This window comes from Mytilus galloprovincialis, chromosome 3 (genome assembly GCF_965363235.1).
Source record: "Mytilus galloprovincialis chromosome 3, xbMytGall1.hap1.1, whole genome shotgun sequence".
Classification (NCBI taxonomy): Eukaryota; Metazoa; Mollusca; class Bivalvia; order Mytilida; family Mytilidae; genus Mytilus; species Mytilus galloprovincialis.
In genome coordinates, this window is record NC_134840.1 from 31,758,290 (window position 1) to 31,775,326 (window position 17,037).

The 17,037-nt window shown below is 32.4% G+C and overlaps 2 protein-coding genes across 2 annotated transcripts; one reads left to right on the top strand and one right to left on the bottom strand.

The window, feature by feature from the left end:
• Positions 1-4,448: 4,448 nt before the first annotated feature.
• On the bottom strand, positions 4,449-7,732 carry LOC143067711 (peptidyl-prolyl cis-trans isomerase NIMA-interacting 4-like). Its single transcript, XM_076241184.1, has 3 exons — positions 7,564-7,732; positions 6,081-6,200; positions 4,449-5,146 (listed from the first exon to the last, which is right to left on the bottom strand). Exons 1-3 carry the CDS (start codon positions 7,672-7,674, stop codon positions 4,988-4,990), a joined length of 390 nt encoding a protein of 129 aa, XP_076097299.1. The 5' UTR covers positions 7,675-7,732; the 3' UTR covers positions 4,449-4,987.
• A 22-nt stretch (positions 7,733-7,754) lies between these two features.
• Positions 7,755-15,837, top strand: LOC143067710 (GPALPP motifs-containing protein 1-like). Its single transcript, XM_076241183.1, has 6 exons — positions 7,755-7,903; positions 10,364-10,863; positions 11,525-11,698; positions 13,267-13,353; positions 14,358-14,417; positions 15,527-15,837. The coding sequence occupies exons 1-6, from the start codon at positions 7,867-7,869 to the stop codon at positions 15,680-15,682; spliced, it is 1,014 nt and encodes a 337-aa protein (XP_076097298.1). The 5' UTR covers positions 7,755-7,866; the 3' UTR covers positions 15,683-15,837.
• Positions 15,838-17,037: the final 1,200 nt, after the last annotated feature.

Here is a 17,037-nt window from a genome sequence, read left to right on the forward strand (position 1 = left end):
AAATGAAACAGATTCTACTTATTCTCAAATATATAAAAATAAAGACGTGATATGATTTCCAATGAGACAACCATCCACCAGAGACCAAAACATGTGGATGTACTCAGCTATAGGTTACAGTATAGTCTACCTGTAGGCTCAAGTGAGCTATTCTAATACAAAGATGAAAATGAATAATCAATCTGGAAAAGAAAGCAAATATAATCATTAGGACACATTCAACTAATAGGTTAACAAGGTTGAAATTGACAGGTGACTCCTTATTGAGTGATTGCCTGTGAAGGAGGAAAGTGTTTTTTTTGTAGAAACGACAGTAAATAGAGAAAAACCAAAAATATAGCAGAAATGATCAGTAGGACAAGATCTACATTTCAAGGTTCATTGGTGAATGTTAAGTTTTTGTATTTTTGTCTTTTTGTCAAATACTAATAGCAATAGGTATTTTATATTTGGTGTATTGAATAATTGTAAAAGAGGGACGAAAGATACCAGAGGGACAGTCAAACTCATAAATCGAACGAAGAACGAAAATAAACTGATAACGCCATGGCTAAAAATGAAAAGGACAAACAATAGTACACATGACACAACATAGAAAACTAAAATTAACAACACGAACCCCACCAAAAACTAGGTGTAAGGTGTACGTCTGTTTGGCAGGTATCATCTGAAGATAACCTCATTTTCATGGTTCATTGGTCAATGTTCATTTTCAGTGTTTTGTTATGTTTTACAATTACAATAAGCTAGCAATAGGTCAACTAAGATTGTGTACTCTTTCTTATTTACTGTAATATGTAAATTATTCTGGAGACAGAGTTATATCCCATAGACATTCAGAATTTTTGTTTACTTTAAGATTGAAAAAAGGTCTTACCTTTTATTGAATTTCTCTTCGACTACATTCATTGACATTGCTCTTATTGAATGTTTTATTGTCAATCATTTAAAAGTTGTCTTTAAAATGCATGGACATAGAAAATTTACTTTTTAACTTCATATACTGCTCATTCACAAGTCTCCAGGGACCAATTTTTGAAGGCCTTGCACAGTCACTTTACATATGTGTGAAAAGATTAATTGTTGAGTTTTAGATGAAAGTTTTGAACTAAATTTAAATTTTTTTATTACATTGGGTTGCAATGAATTACATTGATTTCCCAGTTAAATAAAAACTGATAATTTCACATGTGAAATAAATGTGGTTATTTCACTCTCTGATGTCATACAACAATAGGTGTTGTCAAGACGTAGATAACGTCGGATCAAAACAAATTGTGAATGCGTAGAAAAAAGATATAGTTTCTTACATGTTTTACATTAATTTCTTTTAAAAAAAAACCATTTGCCAATGTAATAAAAAGAATAACTAATTAAAGAATTGAAATATCGAAAAATATTCAACTTGTGACCGAACAACACTGCTAATTAACTCATGCGCTTCGCGCATTTGTGAATTAATGTGTTGTTCGGTCACTTGTTGAATATTTTCTCTATTTGAATTCTTCCATTAGTTATTCATTTATTCTATAAATATGCAAACTAAAAACAATTATGGGGTTGTATAAAAAATTCCTTGTATATTAAAGTAAACTTTTGGAAAAGATGAAGGGGAGATAATTCAAACCTTGAAATAAAAATAAAAATCTTACAAACTACAATGGAGCAGCCAGCAGCATTAAATGTCCTGTTACAGGAATAACATAAATTAACCAATGTATTTTCCATGTACAAGGATATGGATAACCTAAATTAACCAATGGCATGTTTTGTCCTATAACATGTTTTGTCCTGCTTTGACATGTTTTGTCCTGCTATGACATGTTTTGTCCTGCTATAGCATGTTTTGTCATGTTTTGTCCTGCTATGACATATGTTGTCCTGCTATAACATGTTTTGTCCTGCTATGTTTGTCCTGCTATAGCATGTTTTGTCCTGCTATGACATGTTTTGTCCTGCTATGTTTGTCCTCGTACGACATGTTTTGTCCTGCTATAGCATGTTTTGTCCTGCTATGTTTGTCCTGCTATGACATGTTTTGTCCTACTATGCAATATTTTGTCCTCCAATGACATGTTTTGTCCTGCTTTGACCTGTTTTGTCATACTATGACGTGTTGTCCTGCTTTGACCTGTTTTGTCATACTATGACGTGTTGTCCTGCTTTGACCTGTTTTGTCATACTATGACATGTGTTGTCCTGCTGTACCATATTTTGTCATGCTATGACATGTTTCGTCCTCCTCTGACATGTTACGTCCTCCTATGACATGTTTTGTCCTGCTATGACATGTTTTGTCCTCTAATGACATTTTTTGTCCTGCTATTACGTGTTGTCCTCCTATGACATGTTTTGTCCTCCTATGATATGTGACATGTTTTGTCTTGCTATGACATTTTGTCCTGCTATGACATGTTTTGTCCTACTATTACATGTTTTGTCCTGCTATGACATTTTTTGTCCTACTATGCCATATTTTGTTCTGCTATGACATGTTTTGTCCTGCTATGACATGTTTTGTCCTTCTATGACATATTTTGTCCTGCTATGACATGCTTTGTCCTGCTAGGACATGTTTTGTCATGCTATGACATGTTTTGTCCTGCTATGACATGTTTTGTCCTACTATGCCATGTTTTGTTATGCTATGACATGTTTTGTCATGCTATGGCATGTTTTGTCCTGCTATAGGTATTTCTTACTTTGTTGATAGATGGCTTATGTTGTGGAGTTTCCAATCTAATTAAAAACCGATCTCTCATCGCTCCTGTTTCTGATATGTCGCGTGGGAGATCTAACGAAACCGGCTTTGAGGTCACATGTAAGTGAACTAAAAGTCATGAATTTATAAAGATATGCAAATGAGTTGACGACCTATTAATAAGCCAATCAAAAAAGTTTATGAATTATTATGACTGACAATTTCGTCATAAATAAAATGAGTTACATCCGTTTGCCTTACGTTAAACTTCCAAGATCGTGGAAGACTCAATTTCATTGGTCGAAAAAGACACACCTACGAGGTCACTCACATGTGACCTCAAAGCGGGTTTCGTTAGATCTCCCACGCGACATATCAGAAACAGGAGCGATGAGAGATTGGTTTTTAATTAGATTGTGGAGTTTCTGTCTGTCATATGACTTGTCCTTGACTTCATTTTCATGATTCAGTGACAAATTAAAAAATAGGTTCAAATTTTTTATAATGTTATTTTTCTCTTATCATAAGTAATAAGATAGCTATATTAGGATGTGCGTAGCTTGTAAAGTTCTAATGTCGATCAGAAAATGATTTCTTGACCTTGACCTCATTTTATTGATCAGTGAACTAGGTTAACTTTTCATGGTCAAGTCCATTGCAAAGTCCTTATGCCTGTCCAAAAAATTTCACTTGTTCTCCACCTCATTTTATGGATCCATGAACTAGGTTAAATTTTCGTGGTCAAAGCAGTTTCTCAATACTAAAGACAATCATCTACTAAATTTGGTGTATGGAATGATTGTAAGGTATATTTGCAACTGGCGGGTACCCTTAAGTTTTTTGTTTTGGTCTGTTTTTGAAATACTTTAACAGTAGGTCAACTATATTTTGTATATAGAATAATTGTAAGGTGTGTCTGTCAGACAGGATTTATCTGACCTTGACCCCATTGTTATGGAGCTTTAAATATGATTAGTTTGTGATACTTGTAGACTTTTTGTAATAGAACCATTATCTCTTTTTTTACGTTTCAACATAAAATCATTGATCGGACCAACAGGCAAGACATTACAGCATGTGCACTCTTGTATCTCATTGTATCAATTTTATACAAAAAGAGTCAACTGAGTGACATGATTCTTGGAACCTTTAGTTTTATACAATATTCAGTTTTTTTGTGAAAAACACTAACATGTAGTAGCTAAATTGCAATCACACAATAACATGTGATTTGGAATTTCCTTAAATCTGATCAAAGAAGGCCTGACCCCTAAAACATATAGAACTATAGCAAGAATGGTACTCTTGGCAAAAATGCAATAGACAACTTTCGAGTTCGATGCATTTCCGTCAAAAACTCTGGTTTTAGTGAATGTCATTTGTGCGTTTAGGGGCGTCGTCACATCCATTCCAATGTTGAGTAAGTGGTTGGAAAACTATAACTCTATATTGTACAAATTATTTGGCAAATTAAGTTCTCAAAATTGAAAATCAACACTGCTGTCATTAGGGAATTGTCATTAAGTACCTACAGAACAACCATTATTTCTAGTTTATCCTGCACAATGACGATCCCTAAGACGCTTGATGAACGTAAATAGTGCAGGGATACAGGCGACCCCCCTCTATCTGGTAAATGACGTCATAAAGGCGTGTATAATTGACGAGTTTTTTCCGGTGACGGATGAACTCGAAAGTGGTCTATTATTTTTAAACAAAACTCTATTAATCAATAATAATTCATAAAAAAGTTTTTCCAATTTTATTTTTCCTGTTTTATTTATGCATACATAGCAAATAAGTATTAACATAGAAAACATACAAACCAAGAACATACAACCATACACAACAATATGACAAAATCCTACATTTTAATCAAGGATTTTGCACAATACATTATAATAATCTTTAATTTGTATCCAAGATTTGTTTAAATGAAAATACAACTTTAGTATGACCCAATAAATCCTTTCTACACTTCTTACACTTAACACTTAAATAAATATTTCTATGTTGCTGGTGTTGTATGCTTATTGTGAAAGTTTGAGGAGGAGCTGCATTTCAGCTATCTATGCATCAATAACAGACATAAAATAGTTAGATAATCTTAACTTTTCTTAACAAGAAAATGGTATAACTTGCAAAAGCATTCTAATAAGTGGCATTTTTCAACATATTTAATCCAAATTACAGATATACTAAGTGTAAATTTTGAGGTACAGATTTGTTAACATTTATAGATCAAATTGTGAGTTCATGCTGAATGTTGTCTAAATCACTGATACATTATTTCTTGCCTTCCACCATTATTATATGATATCCAAATTTAGTTTTTACAGGTGGGTCTGTGTAATTAGGATTTCCCAGAGAGCTTATTGGAAGAGCGAAAGCTGCATCTTGAAAGGGACCAACCATACTTCCTCTAATCATCCATCCTAAATCACCCTGAAAATATTCAAAAAAGAAACAGTAAAACATTAAATATTTTTATGTACAAACATATTGTGAATAACCATGGTAACTGAAACTCTTACACCACTTTTACTCATCTGATGTTTCATTCAATGTAAGAGTAAAAGATCTGATTAAATCAGATTGGTCAAAGTTCAAGGTACTTAAAGGTTATAAGGTAGGCTAATGTTTTTGTGACAATTTGATTTCCAGTTAATATCTTTTGATATCTTTTATAACATATATCAGACATTAACCAACCTTTAGGGGTGATAAAGACTTCTATTAATTATGAGGTGAATTTGTTTTTAAAAGGTATAGTCATGGTGCATTTCTTGTAATCTATAAGACTGTTAATGCACCATGGTACTTTTGTATTTTTGTGACTTAAAACGAGAAATTAGTACTTAAGACAAAATTTGCATAAAAATGGTGCAGGAAAAAACATGAGATGCAAACAGGTAAAATATATTTTATTTTGCCTTTAGTACAGTAGTGGTACCAAAAATTTCTGAGTTAAAAAAGAATCTGATTTAATCAGATGGGTCAAAATTCAAATTTGTTTGGATAAGATACTGTTTAAACCAAAAACAAATCTGACAATACCATTGCTAAAATGAAAATGACGAAAAGGGGTCCACTAAAACTACAACAAAAACTAAATGAATAGTGATATTGATGTGGTATCCAAGTAGACATTTTAATTTTTCTTAAATTTTTTGTCTTGTTTTACTATAATAAGTATCTACCCTTGATGAATTATAAAATAAGACATGATCTGCTGTTGATTTGAAGTAAAAGTAATCACAACATGTGAAATTATCTTTATTGAAAAAGGAGTGACATTCAAGGTTAATCACAACAAATATGTGAGGAACGACCAGCCCTAAATTTTCCCCTGATGTGTGTAAAATATTTTGTTATTTACCCCAGATCTGGCTTTGTCTTCACTATATGTAGCTGCTACTTCATTGAACTTCATTCCTCCCTTTAATTTTTCCATGGCCTCTAAACATTTTGACTGTTTCTCACAAAGAATGTGTCTAACCTGAAAGAAAACAAAAAAAAATCTAATTTCTACCACAATAACGCTGTGTTATATTTTCAGATGTACATGTATTATTAGGGCTTTCATTACTTTAGGCATACATGTATATAAATCTATTCCAATGTTACATACAAATGTATTACCTGCTTTATTAAGTGTTTGTTTTGGGATGTATTATATGTTATGTTTTTACCATTTATAGTTTACTCCAGAATTTTAGAAAAATGCACAGACATACATTTAACTTTTCTGGTTGTTTTACCCAAGTATTATCAATCTCTTTTTCATTTTATGGTCATCATCTTAATTTTTGCAGATAAACTAAATTGTTAGAATTGAAATTCTTCATAGTGCTATAAATATATTTGAGATCATATATGGAACTGTTATTTGAGTTTTTTCTTATGAAAATTTTAGATCTACATTTCTAATTGTATACCATATAGTATTGTATTTTATTCTACTGCCTAATATTTGTTTAGATCAAGGACAGGGTTTGATATTCGAAAATTTTTGACAATGACGTCATGTATCAGTCATTTTCAGTGCAGGACCATTGCATGTTCATGTCCATTTGCATCAATTTATTGTCTTGCCTTAATCATATTGATGGAGTCCAAAAGCATGACATACATGTAGGTATCCCGTTTCCAGCAGTGGTGGCAGATTTGTCAACACTGTATTAGTTTGTGATTAGGTGAGTTTCTGGGGAACAAACTAGTGGTAGTCAATGATATTAGGTATGAAGTTGCAGTAGCATTGGCACATTCAATTTCCATAGAGACTCAGATTATTTGGTCCGCCCCCTCAGTCATATGGACTATTAACTTTGAAGTTGAGACTCATGGTGTTAATATAATTTTTTCTTAAATGCTAGGTTTGCACAATTAGTCAATTATGACAAGCACTGGCATGATTACACAAAACGAAGTACTAGTTTTCATAAGTGAGGCTAGTCCAAATAATTATGAGAGGCTATTATATTTTTTCTTTGACGCCTTTCATCGCAGGGAGGCGTCAAAGCAACATTTAAAATTGCCTTCCAAGACGTCATAATTATTTGGACTAAAGTGAGGCAAGTTGTTAGATCTTTAATATATATTCATCAGGAGTTTACCCATTTACATAAGTGGGACGAATTGGTTAAACAGTATGGACGATTTATTTTTGTGGGACGAGTAAGTAACAAAAGTGGGCGATTTTCTCAAAATTTGAACGAGTTAGTGAAAAAATGGGGCGATTAGGTGTGTTGTAATTGTGCGCCAGTTGTCTGGCTTCCTTCTGGGACATTAAAATATAATCCGGTTAATTAAGTCCAAGCAAGGAATTGGAATAATTTGGTCCCAAGCTGAACAGTATATACTTTGACAGCGTTTCCTCCTTTTGCTGATTTTCCTTCATCTCCACCACCTTCTGCCCCCTTTCCTCCTTTCCCACCACCCTTCCCTCCTCCGCCACCTTTATTTTTTGGCATATTTTGTTTGTTTACAGTTTCCAAAACACGTGTGTTAAATCAAAACAGGAAGTCTAATTCACATGAAAGATAAAATATGATTGGATAAATGTTTTCAGTTGACCAATCAAATATTGTGACACAAAGAAAACTTGGTTTGATTTACAAGATGGATGCAAAGTGAAACTAGATCAGAGAACCAGAGATAAAGAAATGTCAGGCGGTGAATATGGTCCAGCTTTACCACCAGGCAAGTACAGGAAATCAGAGTCTGAATTTACAAAATAGAGAATAATACCACAGAAAAAGAAACAGAATAGAAAATAATAGGCCCCCAAAAATAAGAATAGAAAAATACAAATGCTTAAAAAGATTTTCACTGATCATTAACTTGTCAACATTTTTGTTTAGGGACCAGATGAAGTCTGCCTCATGATGCAGGATTTTCTTGCTGTGTTGGAGATCCGTTGGTGGCCTCAGACTGTGTTGGGTTTTGTGTTGTGTACTTCGCAATGTGATATCCTACCGTAGTCTAAAATCGTTCATCTTGTCAGTTCGTTAGGTATTTGTGTTTGAACTTAACACACGGGGAAACTCCGCATTGACGTCACTACGCTACTTCCGGCGTAGAAAAACAATGTAGAATACGTTTTTTCTAAACTTTTGAATAAAAAAACATTTCTGAAGGTAACTTTTCATTGTTGTTCTCAATTATTGCTAAAAAATGCCAAATTTCTAATGCCCGTTTCAATCCCGACTTCCGAATGTCTAAAAACATTCTAGAACTTCACAAAATCCCACTTCCGGCCTCCATTGCTTTGTGTACATTCCATTCAGCGTCATCAATCTTGTGGCAGGCAATACAGGTCAAGCAAATCGTATTTTTAGGAATTTTAAAATGACATGCTCCTTACGTCTTTCGCGATTTTCCCGCGAAAAAAGCCCATCCAAAATGAAAGGAAAACTAATTGAAAAAACGATGCCCATGCCATAATTTTGTACAGGAATATAGAGTAGGTTAATGAAAAATAATTTACATTTATTTTTCATAGAATTTTCTTTTTATTCATTATAAAAAGATCGATATTCTGACCATCATGACTGTAGATAAATATTCATACAGAATTCCACTGATGTCAAAAGGGATGGCAAAAAAAGAGTTTTCCTGTTGAATAAAACCCAAAATTATTGCAAACTATTTTGAAGCAATATCCCACAAAGAAATAACGTAATTGCCGTAGACTGGAAAATCCCCTAATTGACAGTAGAGCAATTTGATTTGGTAGAACGAATTGACATCACGTGATTTTGACGCCATTGAAATTTAAATGTAAACAAACAAGGTCAGAAGGTTCAGTATGGGACAGCATCGTACATTTAGTTACTGACAAATAATTATGAGTTACCAAGCTTGACAATGCATGGTAATAAAAAATGAAAGCTAAGTGTACAGAAAAAATAAGAAAAAAATAGCCTTAGGATAACGACTTATCATTACACCTGGATATAAAGACTAGGTTGACTCACAAGAAAATATTACTGTACATTTTAATTTCTATTCAAACATAAGCATAAACAAAGTTATAATTTCTACATAGAAATGTGATGTCATATCTTTAGTGGTGTCGGCACATATAGAAACACTTGACGTTTCCACAATCCTGGACATCCTGGTCATGGCACCAATGTTAGGTTTTGATTCGTGTACCTCACTTTGTAAAAAGACTAGGTTGATTTTCATGAAAACAATACTTTTCAGTTAAATATTCTATTCAAACATATGATAAGCATAAACATAGTTGAAATTTCTACATAGATGCACTACGTATTATGGTTAATGGCAACAACACAATTAGTAACGCTTTATGTTCCCGCTTTCTTTGAAAGACTTTTATTTTGAGTTTCAGTATTACCTTACTGTGAGCTGGTACATGTACCTCACTTGCAAAACTTAGTGTTTTCTCTTCCTTGTCTTGGACTTTTCTAAGTTCAACTCCTATGGTGTCATAAGAAGTGTCTGTATCCAGGATTGTGTAATATGAATGCTTCAATTAAACTGTTCTTTAGTTTAATGTATCATTTACTGGTTGGTGTTGTTCTTGACAAGTATAAGGTTTCTTCAGTCTTACAATCTCGCTGTCCTGACATGCCTGATGTTAAGTCATCAAACTGAAAAACATTTGTAAAATAGAACTCTAGGTTGTTCTTACTCTATAGAATGGGCCATTTTCTAACAGCTTCAGGATTGAAATTTAACCCTTCACAACTGAAAATCTTTCCCAGGAACTTCTTGCTGCAATAAACTATTTTTTTTGGCTTCAATTTAAAAAAAAAATGAAAAACAACATGTTATAAAAATTACAAGCACCAGAAGCGCTTTTCTGAATTTACCTTCATCAGGAACGCTTAACGCAAAATATTTGAAAGCCTAGGATTTATAAGTACTGAAACAATTGAAGAGCTACTTTCTAAATCTGTCTAATTTGTGCTTTAACTTTTCCAAATAATCATCAAAACTTAGTTCTAGCTACACAAACATTAGCAAGATAGGCATGGAATAAGTACCATGCCAGTCTTTACAAGACAAGCTGTATCATTGTACAGTCAAGACGCTGTGATAATAGGCTCTGCATGATGTCATGTAGAATGTGCTCAATTGTAAGCATAAAAAATAGTCCTATATTTATTGATATTGTTGATTTTTTTTCAGGATTACAAAAGTCTGAGGACAGTGTGAGAGTAGCTGGACCTGAGCTGGCACCACATCTTAAAGATGAAATTGGGCCAAGCTTCCCACAGGCAGTGGCAGGTCCTATTGGACCTTCTTTACCTCCTCATTTGATGAAAGACCAACATAATGAGGATGTTATAATTGGACCAGCAATGCCCCCACAGATTGATAATCCTGAAAGTGACTCTTTGGATGAAGACTCAATAGGTCCAAAAGTGCCTTTTCAACTTAAAAATAAAGGAAATACTCCAAATAAATTATCAGTAATTGGGCCTTGCTTGCCACCTCATTTAACACCCAAAACATTACAAAGTACTGGTCCTCAACACATTTTAAAGGGAAATAACTCTGATATTGAAGATGATACAGATGTTATCGGACCAATGCCATCTGAAATGTTAAGAGGAGATGCCAGTAGAAGTACAGCAGCAGAAATAGAATCAAGAGCAAGACAAATGAGGGAAAGACTGGAAGGAAAGGTTAGAATTTTCTTTTTTGATTTATTTTCATGGTGATAGTTACATAAATTGTAATTAAGTTTGGGAAATTGGGTAGAGTCAAGACCCTTGTTAACTTACTTTTACAATGTACATATATACATAAGAACATGGGATATTATTGCCAATGAGACTTTGATTACATGTATCCAAATTAATTGGATATGAGCAAATATGTATCCAAATTCATTGGATGTGAGCAACTATAGGTCAAAATCCATACTGTATATGGTCAGCTTTAAAAGATACTGACAAGACAAAATTTGAAATACTTCAAACATGAAAATGATTGATGACAAAACAATCAAAGAAAAAAGATTAGTACTTTTTTCAAAACTTAATCAAATTTTTTTCAATGTTTAACAGAAGCTTCATGCCAAGATATAGCATCTGATGACAAAAGATTGATTTTTTTCACTTTTTCAGTATTTTGCTGCTAAAGGGACTTAGTTTTGGGCAGTCTACATTATGCTTTATGAGACACATGGTGTTGTTTAACCCATTATGATATTTTTTACTGTGATACAATGTACTATCAAGCAAAAAATTGTAAAAATGTTTAAAAAAATACTGATTGAAAAGACTTTCTTTTTTGTTTGTTTTAAACTAAATACTGACATTTCATATGATATTGTAAATTTAGAATAACACAGAAGAAAAAGTATCTCGAGAATCCTGGATGACAGAGCTACCGTCTGCTGAGCTAAATCAGAGTTTAGGTTTACAGGCTCGTACCTTCAGAGCAAAAGCTGGACCAGATATGTCGGATAGATCAGGATGGACTGATACTCCAGCAGACAGGGAAAAGAAAGCAAAAGTAAAAAAAGATACAAGTAACATTATTTATTTAAAAGTAGTATATATAGATATATGTCTCTGTCATATTTTACTTCTGAAGAGTTAATTTATGGCGGGGCTTTGTTGTGAAATTTTGTTATCTTCTAGCCATACTAATTATTATAAACATACATGTTCTCCCATTTAAATTTTCTCTAATATGTTCATTATATTTACCCATATTTGCAGCACAGCTGAATCATTTTTACAACTAAATGTTAAATATTGATATTTTACAAATTTTCAAGTATTTTGTTTTTAAGACACATAAATAGATTTTATGATATTCTTCTATTACTGGTCCAAGGACACAGTTATCGTTCTTTGGTTTTCATTGTCTACAAATATAGTCCCTAGTGTAAACAGTGTATAACTTATTTACTTATTTGGCATGACACGGGTTATGTTCTTCTCATATATGTTATGATGGTATGATACTAAACCCCTCACGGGGAGGATTGTGCCTGATGTTCATATGATGAAGACATAATTTTTCAATCAGTTTAATTGAAGTCCGGAGCTGGCATGTCAGTTAACTGCTAGTAGTCTGATGTTATTTATGTATTATTGTCATTTTATTTATTTTCTTTGGTTACATCTTCTGCCATCAGACTCGGACTTCTCTTGAACAGAATTTTAATGTGCGTATTGTTATGCGTTTACTTTTCTGCATTGGCTAGAGGTATAGGGGAGGGTTGAGATCTCACAAACATGTTTAACCCTGCCGCATTTTTGCGCCTGTCCCAAGTCAGGAGCCTCTGGCCTTTGTTAGTCTTGTATTATTTTAACTTTTAGTTTCTTGTGTACAATTTGGAGTTTAGTATGGTGTTCATTATCACTGAACCAGTATATATTTGTTTAGGGGCCAGCTGAAGGACGCCTCCGGGTGTGAGAATTTCCCGTTGCATTGGAGACCTGTTGGTGACCTTCTGCTGTTGTCTGCTCTATGGTCGGGTTGTTGTCTCTTTGGCACATTCCCCATTTCCATTCTCAATTTTATAACTTGCATATTTTATTTGATACACTTTTCCAATTTATTTCTTGATGTTAATTGCATGAAATATTAAGTAGGGGGATGTAATTACATGTTAAAAAAATTTAGGTGCTGAATCTTTATGTTAAGTAGTGATTTGGTCCAGTGTAAAAAGGTCAAATTTTATCAGTCTGAAGCTGTCAAACTGAATTTTACACCCCCTTAACACAGAATCATCAATATTTTGAGTTAGAGCTGGTAGAAGTTTCTACCATTTTGATATTATTTGTCTCACTGGTAGTACACTACACTGTAAAAATCTTTTTAAGAAAGAGCAGGTGCAATTGTTTTAATTTGAATTTATTGTCTAAAAGAAATGCACTACGAAATAACTGTGTTCTCGGGCCCACTGTAACAAGCTTTATTAATAGTGATGTATATAGTAAAATATTTTGCAGTGACAGTACTGTAAGTAAGTGTCGTTCAATATATATAACTAGTTGATTTTTTTCTCACTTCCTACAAAGTCATGGGAAACATTTTATGATAATTTATAACTACATGTACATTTCCAGGAAGAAGCAAGTAGAAAACGTCCACATGAAGATGTAAGGCAGTCAGAAAGTGATCAACAGAGGTCTAAAGAAATAAAAAAATATAATGTAAGCTATATAAACAAACCGCCCATCTCTCTAACAGCAAGTTAGAAGTCAAACACTTATATTTGACAATCCTTTCATTCATTGATGTGACTGATTTAAAGATTCTTAAAATTGTACTACCGGTTCATTTATTCTATGAGGTCCTACATATACCATGGATTTTGTGATCTTTAACACATGAATATACTTTTAAATATATGCATAATACATTTTTTGTAGAACAATTTGTCATTTATCATAAAGACTGTAATTTCATAAATGAATCAATTTGTGAAATTAGTTTCGGATTCAGTATTGTGAAATTAAACAACAGTATGATCATAATAACAAGCTGTTAAAACTAATGTGATTTGCCTCAAATCTATGCAGTTTGTATATTTAACTTCATACTGTAACTTGCAGACCTAGAACTTTTTGTAATGCTTGTTATTTGTACGCATAACAAAGATAGGCATATTTTAAAAGTTCATTATGATTTTAGATATATATGATAATTATTTATGTGTAAATCTTATTTTGTAATTTTTAGCTGATTTATACATTTCTGAAGAAGTTTTCAAGTTCTCATGGTCTCAGTTTGACATCATTTTTTTTTCACTTTTCTTTGATTTCACTTGTGAATTCAGAAGAAAAAAATTGACCATGAAGAAAGAAATACAATATTTTGAAAGACCTATAACGTCCCATTGTCTAAAAAAACATAAGGGCAATACACTAATTTCTTTTGCCAGATAGATTTTTAAAAATATTCAATATGTATATATTGTAAAATTGTTTAAATTGTTCCAATCATACTCCCTAGTCTTAGGCTTTAATGAAGGAGTATACAAGTTGATTCAATGCAACATGGTTTTGATGACATCAATCATTTAAAATAACTTTTGCATACATGGCCAACCAGTGATAAAATCAGTATAAATTCTAGTTCCAATGAATTATTCTTGATAAGGAAATATGTAAAATCCTGAATTATGACTTTTTACAAATATTGTTTTAATTTACAGAAGTCAAATAGGCCAGAGTCATTGTTAGAATTGCATCAAAAAGAATTAAAGAAGAACAAGGTATAGTTGACTTTATTTTTAATGTAATACCACTTTATGAAACCTGTTATTTATTACCAATAGCTGGTTACTGTTTAAAGATGCAAACGAGTCTAGCTACATTTTGTCACTAATAAGTTTTTATTATCCTTTGATTATTACATTTTTAGGTTCAATTTTAAATATCACATTAACTTTAGTTAATTCTTTAATTATTTTTTTTTTTACAATTTATACCATTGAATGAAAAAATATAATTTATGAGTTAAATGTAACCTTCACATTAGAATATGGAATGTGAGTCCAGTTTAAAGAAAAATTGTTATACATTGAACAAGTATGAAAATATTGAATGATAGCATGACAATTAATGATAATTTTAACAGACCTTACATAATATATAAATTATATTATATGTTATATTGTCAATGAGACAAATGACCTCCAAGACCAAAGGAGTGAATTTTAACAACTGCAGGTTATCATATGACCTTTGACTATGAGCATAATTTAAACCATACAGTAAGTTATATAAGCCACAAGGATGACGAAATGTGAAACAATTAAACGAGAAAAACTAATGACCTGATTTACGCTAATAAATTAAAAAATGATTACAGAGGGCAACTATCTGTATCCAATGGTCTGTACATGTTATATTGAGTTTTAGTATACTTTGAATACACATTAAATTATTTAAAGATAGGACTGAAAAGTGTCCTGTACCAAGTCAGGAAGATGGTCATTGTTATATATTGTTCGTTTCTCTTTGTGTTGCATTTTAACGTTGAGTCGTTTGTGTTTTCTCTTATTTTTGAGATATTGAGATAAGACGTGGCACGGTACTTGTCTATCCCAAATTCATGTATTTGGTTTTCATGTTACATTTGTTATTCTCGTGGTGTTTTGTCTGATGATTGGTCTGTTTCTGTGTGTGTTGCGTTTCGATGTTGTGTCGTTGTTCTCCTCTTATATTTAATGCGTTTCGCTCGGTTTTGGTTTGTTACCCCGATTTTGTTTTTTGTCCATGGATTTATGAGTTTTGAACAGCGGTATACTACTGTTGCCTTTATATAAGGTTGTCCAAGTTTCAGCTGCTTATTCTTTACATTTATCTTATTTCTATCTAGAAAAAGACTGAGGACAAACCAACAGAAAGAAGACCATTTGACAGAGAAACAGATCTACAAGTGAATAAATTTGATGATGCACAGAGAAAAGCCATCATTAAAAAATCACAGAAATTAGACAGCAGATTTTCTCAAGGTGGCTCACAATTTTTATGAAAACTTTCACAGAAAAAAGTTTTAGTATACTTTGAATACACATTAAATTATTTAAAGATAGGACTGAAAAAATTACAGCATTTTTGTACAGATCATATCCCTATGTAATACTTTTGTGTAATGGTTCATCTACTAATGAAAACTTTGGGAAATTTGTTGATTTTGACCATGATAGGCATGTCTTATATTCATATGATCAAAGTCATAAAAAAAAATCTGCTGAGCTCACCAAAGCAAAAACACATTGAAAAATTCCTTTCCCACACATGAGTGGTTCTGTCTGAACCAAATTTTGAAATTGAGCCGTATGATGTTTCTATTCAGATTTGCATCTATTTTTAAAAAGACATACTAACTTTTGATGGAAAAAATTAATGATGGTACCAGTTGAGCTATATTGCTACCTTTTGCATTTCAATAGAATTATTACATTTCATTCTCACCAAAGATCAAATGATGTAGAAGTTAACACCTAGAGGTCACTGTTCAGCCTTCAACCATGAGCTAAACTCATTCTGAAACCACTAATTACAGACTTCTAACATGAGACAAGCACATACAGAATGTGGCTACGATAAACATGTTTGTGGGTGCCTGACACACCTCTAAACCTGGAACAGTATTGTAAGAGCCCAAGAAAAAACTATAAAAACTAATCAGATAAAGCACAAAAACGAACAACAACAAAAAAGAACACTATAAAGACACAAAAATTGGATCTGAGAGTACTGACAATTACTGAAAGTTAGTTCAAGCCAATTACTTCCAATTAAAATATCAATCAGTGCACATCCAGTAAAAATTCTGAGAAAAACATGATCTTGTGCAAAGCCACAATGCAGGTATCAACAAAATCAAGGACAGTGAATGTTCATAGCTTTGTAGCTTAACATATTTATACCCCACATACCGGTTACAAAGTTTTGGCCTAAATATGCCACTGCAACAGATCATAACTCCTCTGATCCACACAACAGAATTTCCCAAAACATAGTTTATTAGGACATAATATGTAGATGAATTTATTTTCTACCTCGCTTTGCTTGTCGGAACATAAATTATTTCTGATTCTATATAAAGAAACAACAAAGACTAATACGGCAGGAGATACACAACAAACAGTTTTAATTTAACAATTTTTTTTCAAAATAAACCAATTGAATATTAAAGTCCATACATCATGCATCATAGTATACATCTCAACTGTTCATACTTATATCTACAAAAAGAAAATATAAAGAAGTAGGATTTATTCAAAGCATAATATTGCAATCTAAATGTAATAAAGTTGTCGAACAAGTTTGGTGTGTGAAATCTGAAAGAAAAGAAAAGGGCACTCAATACAGTACAAAAAG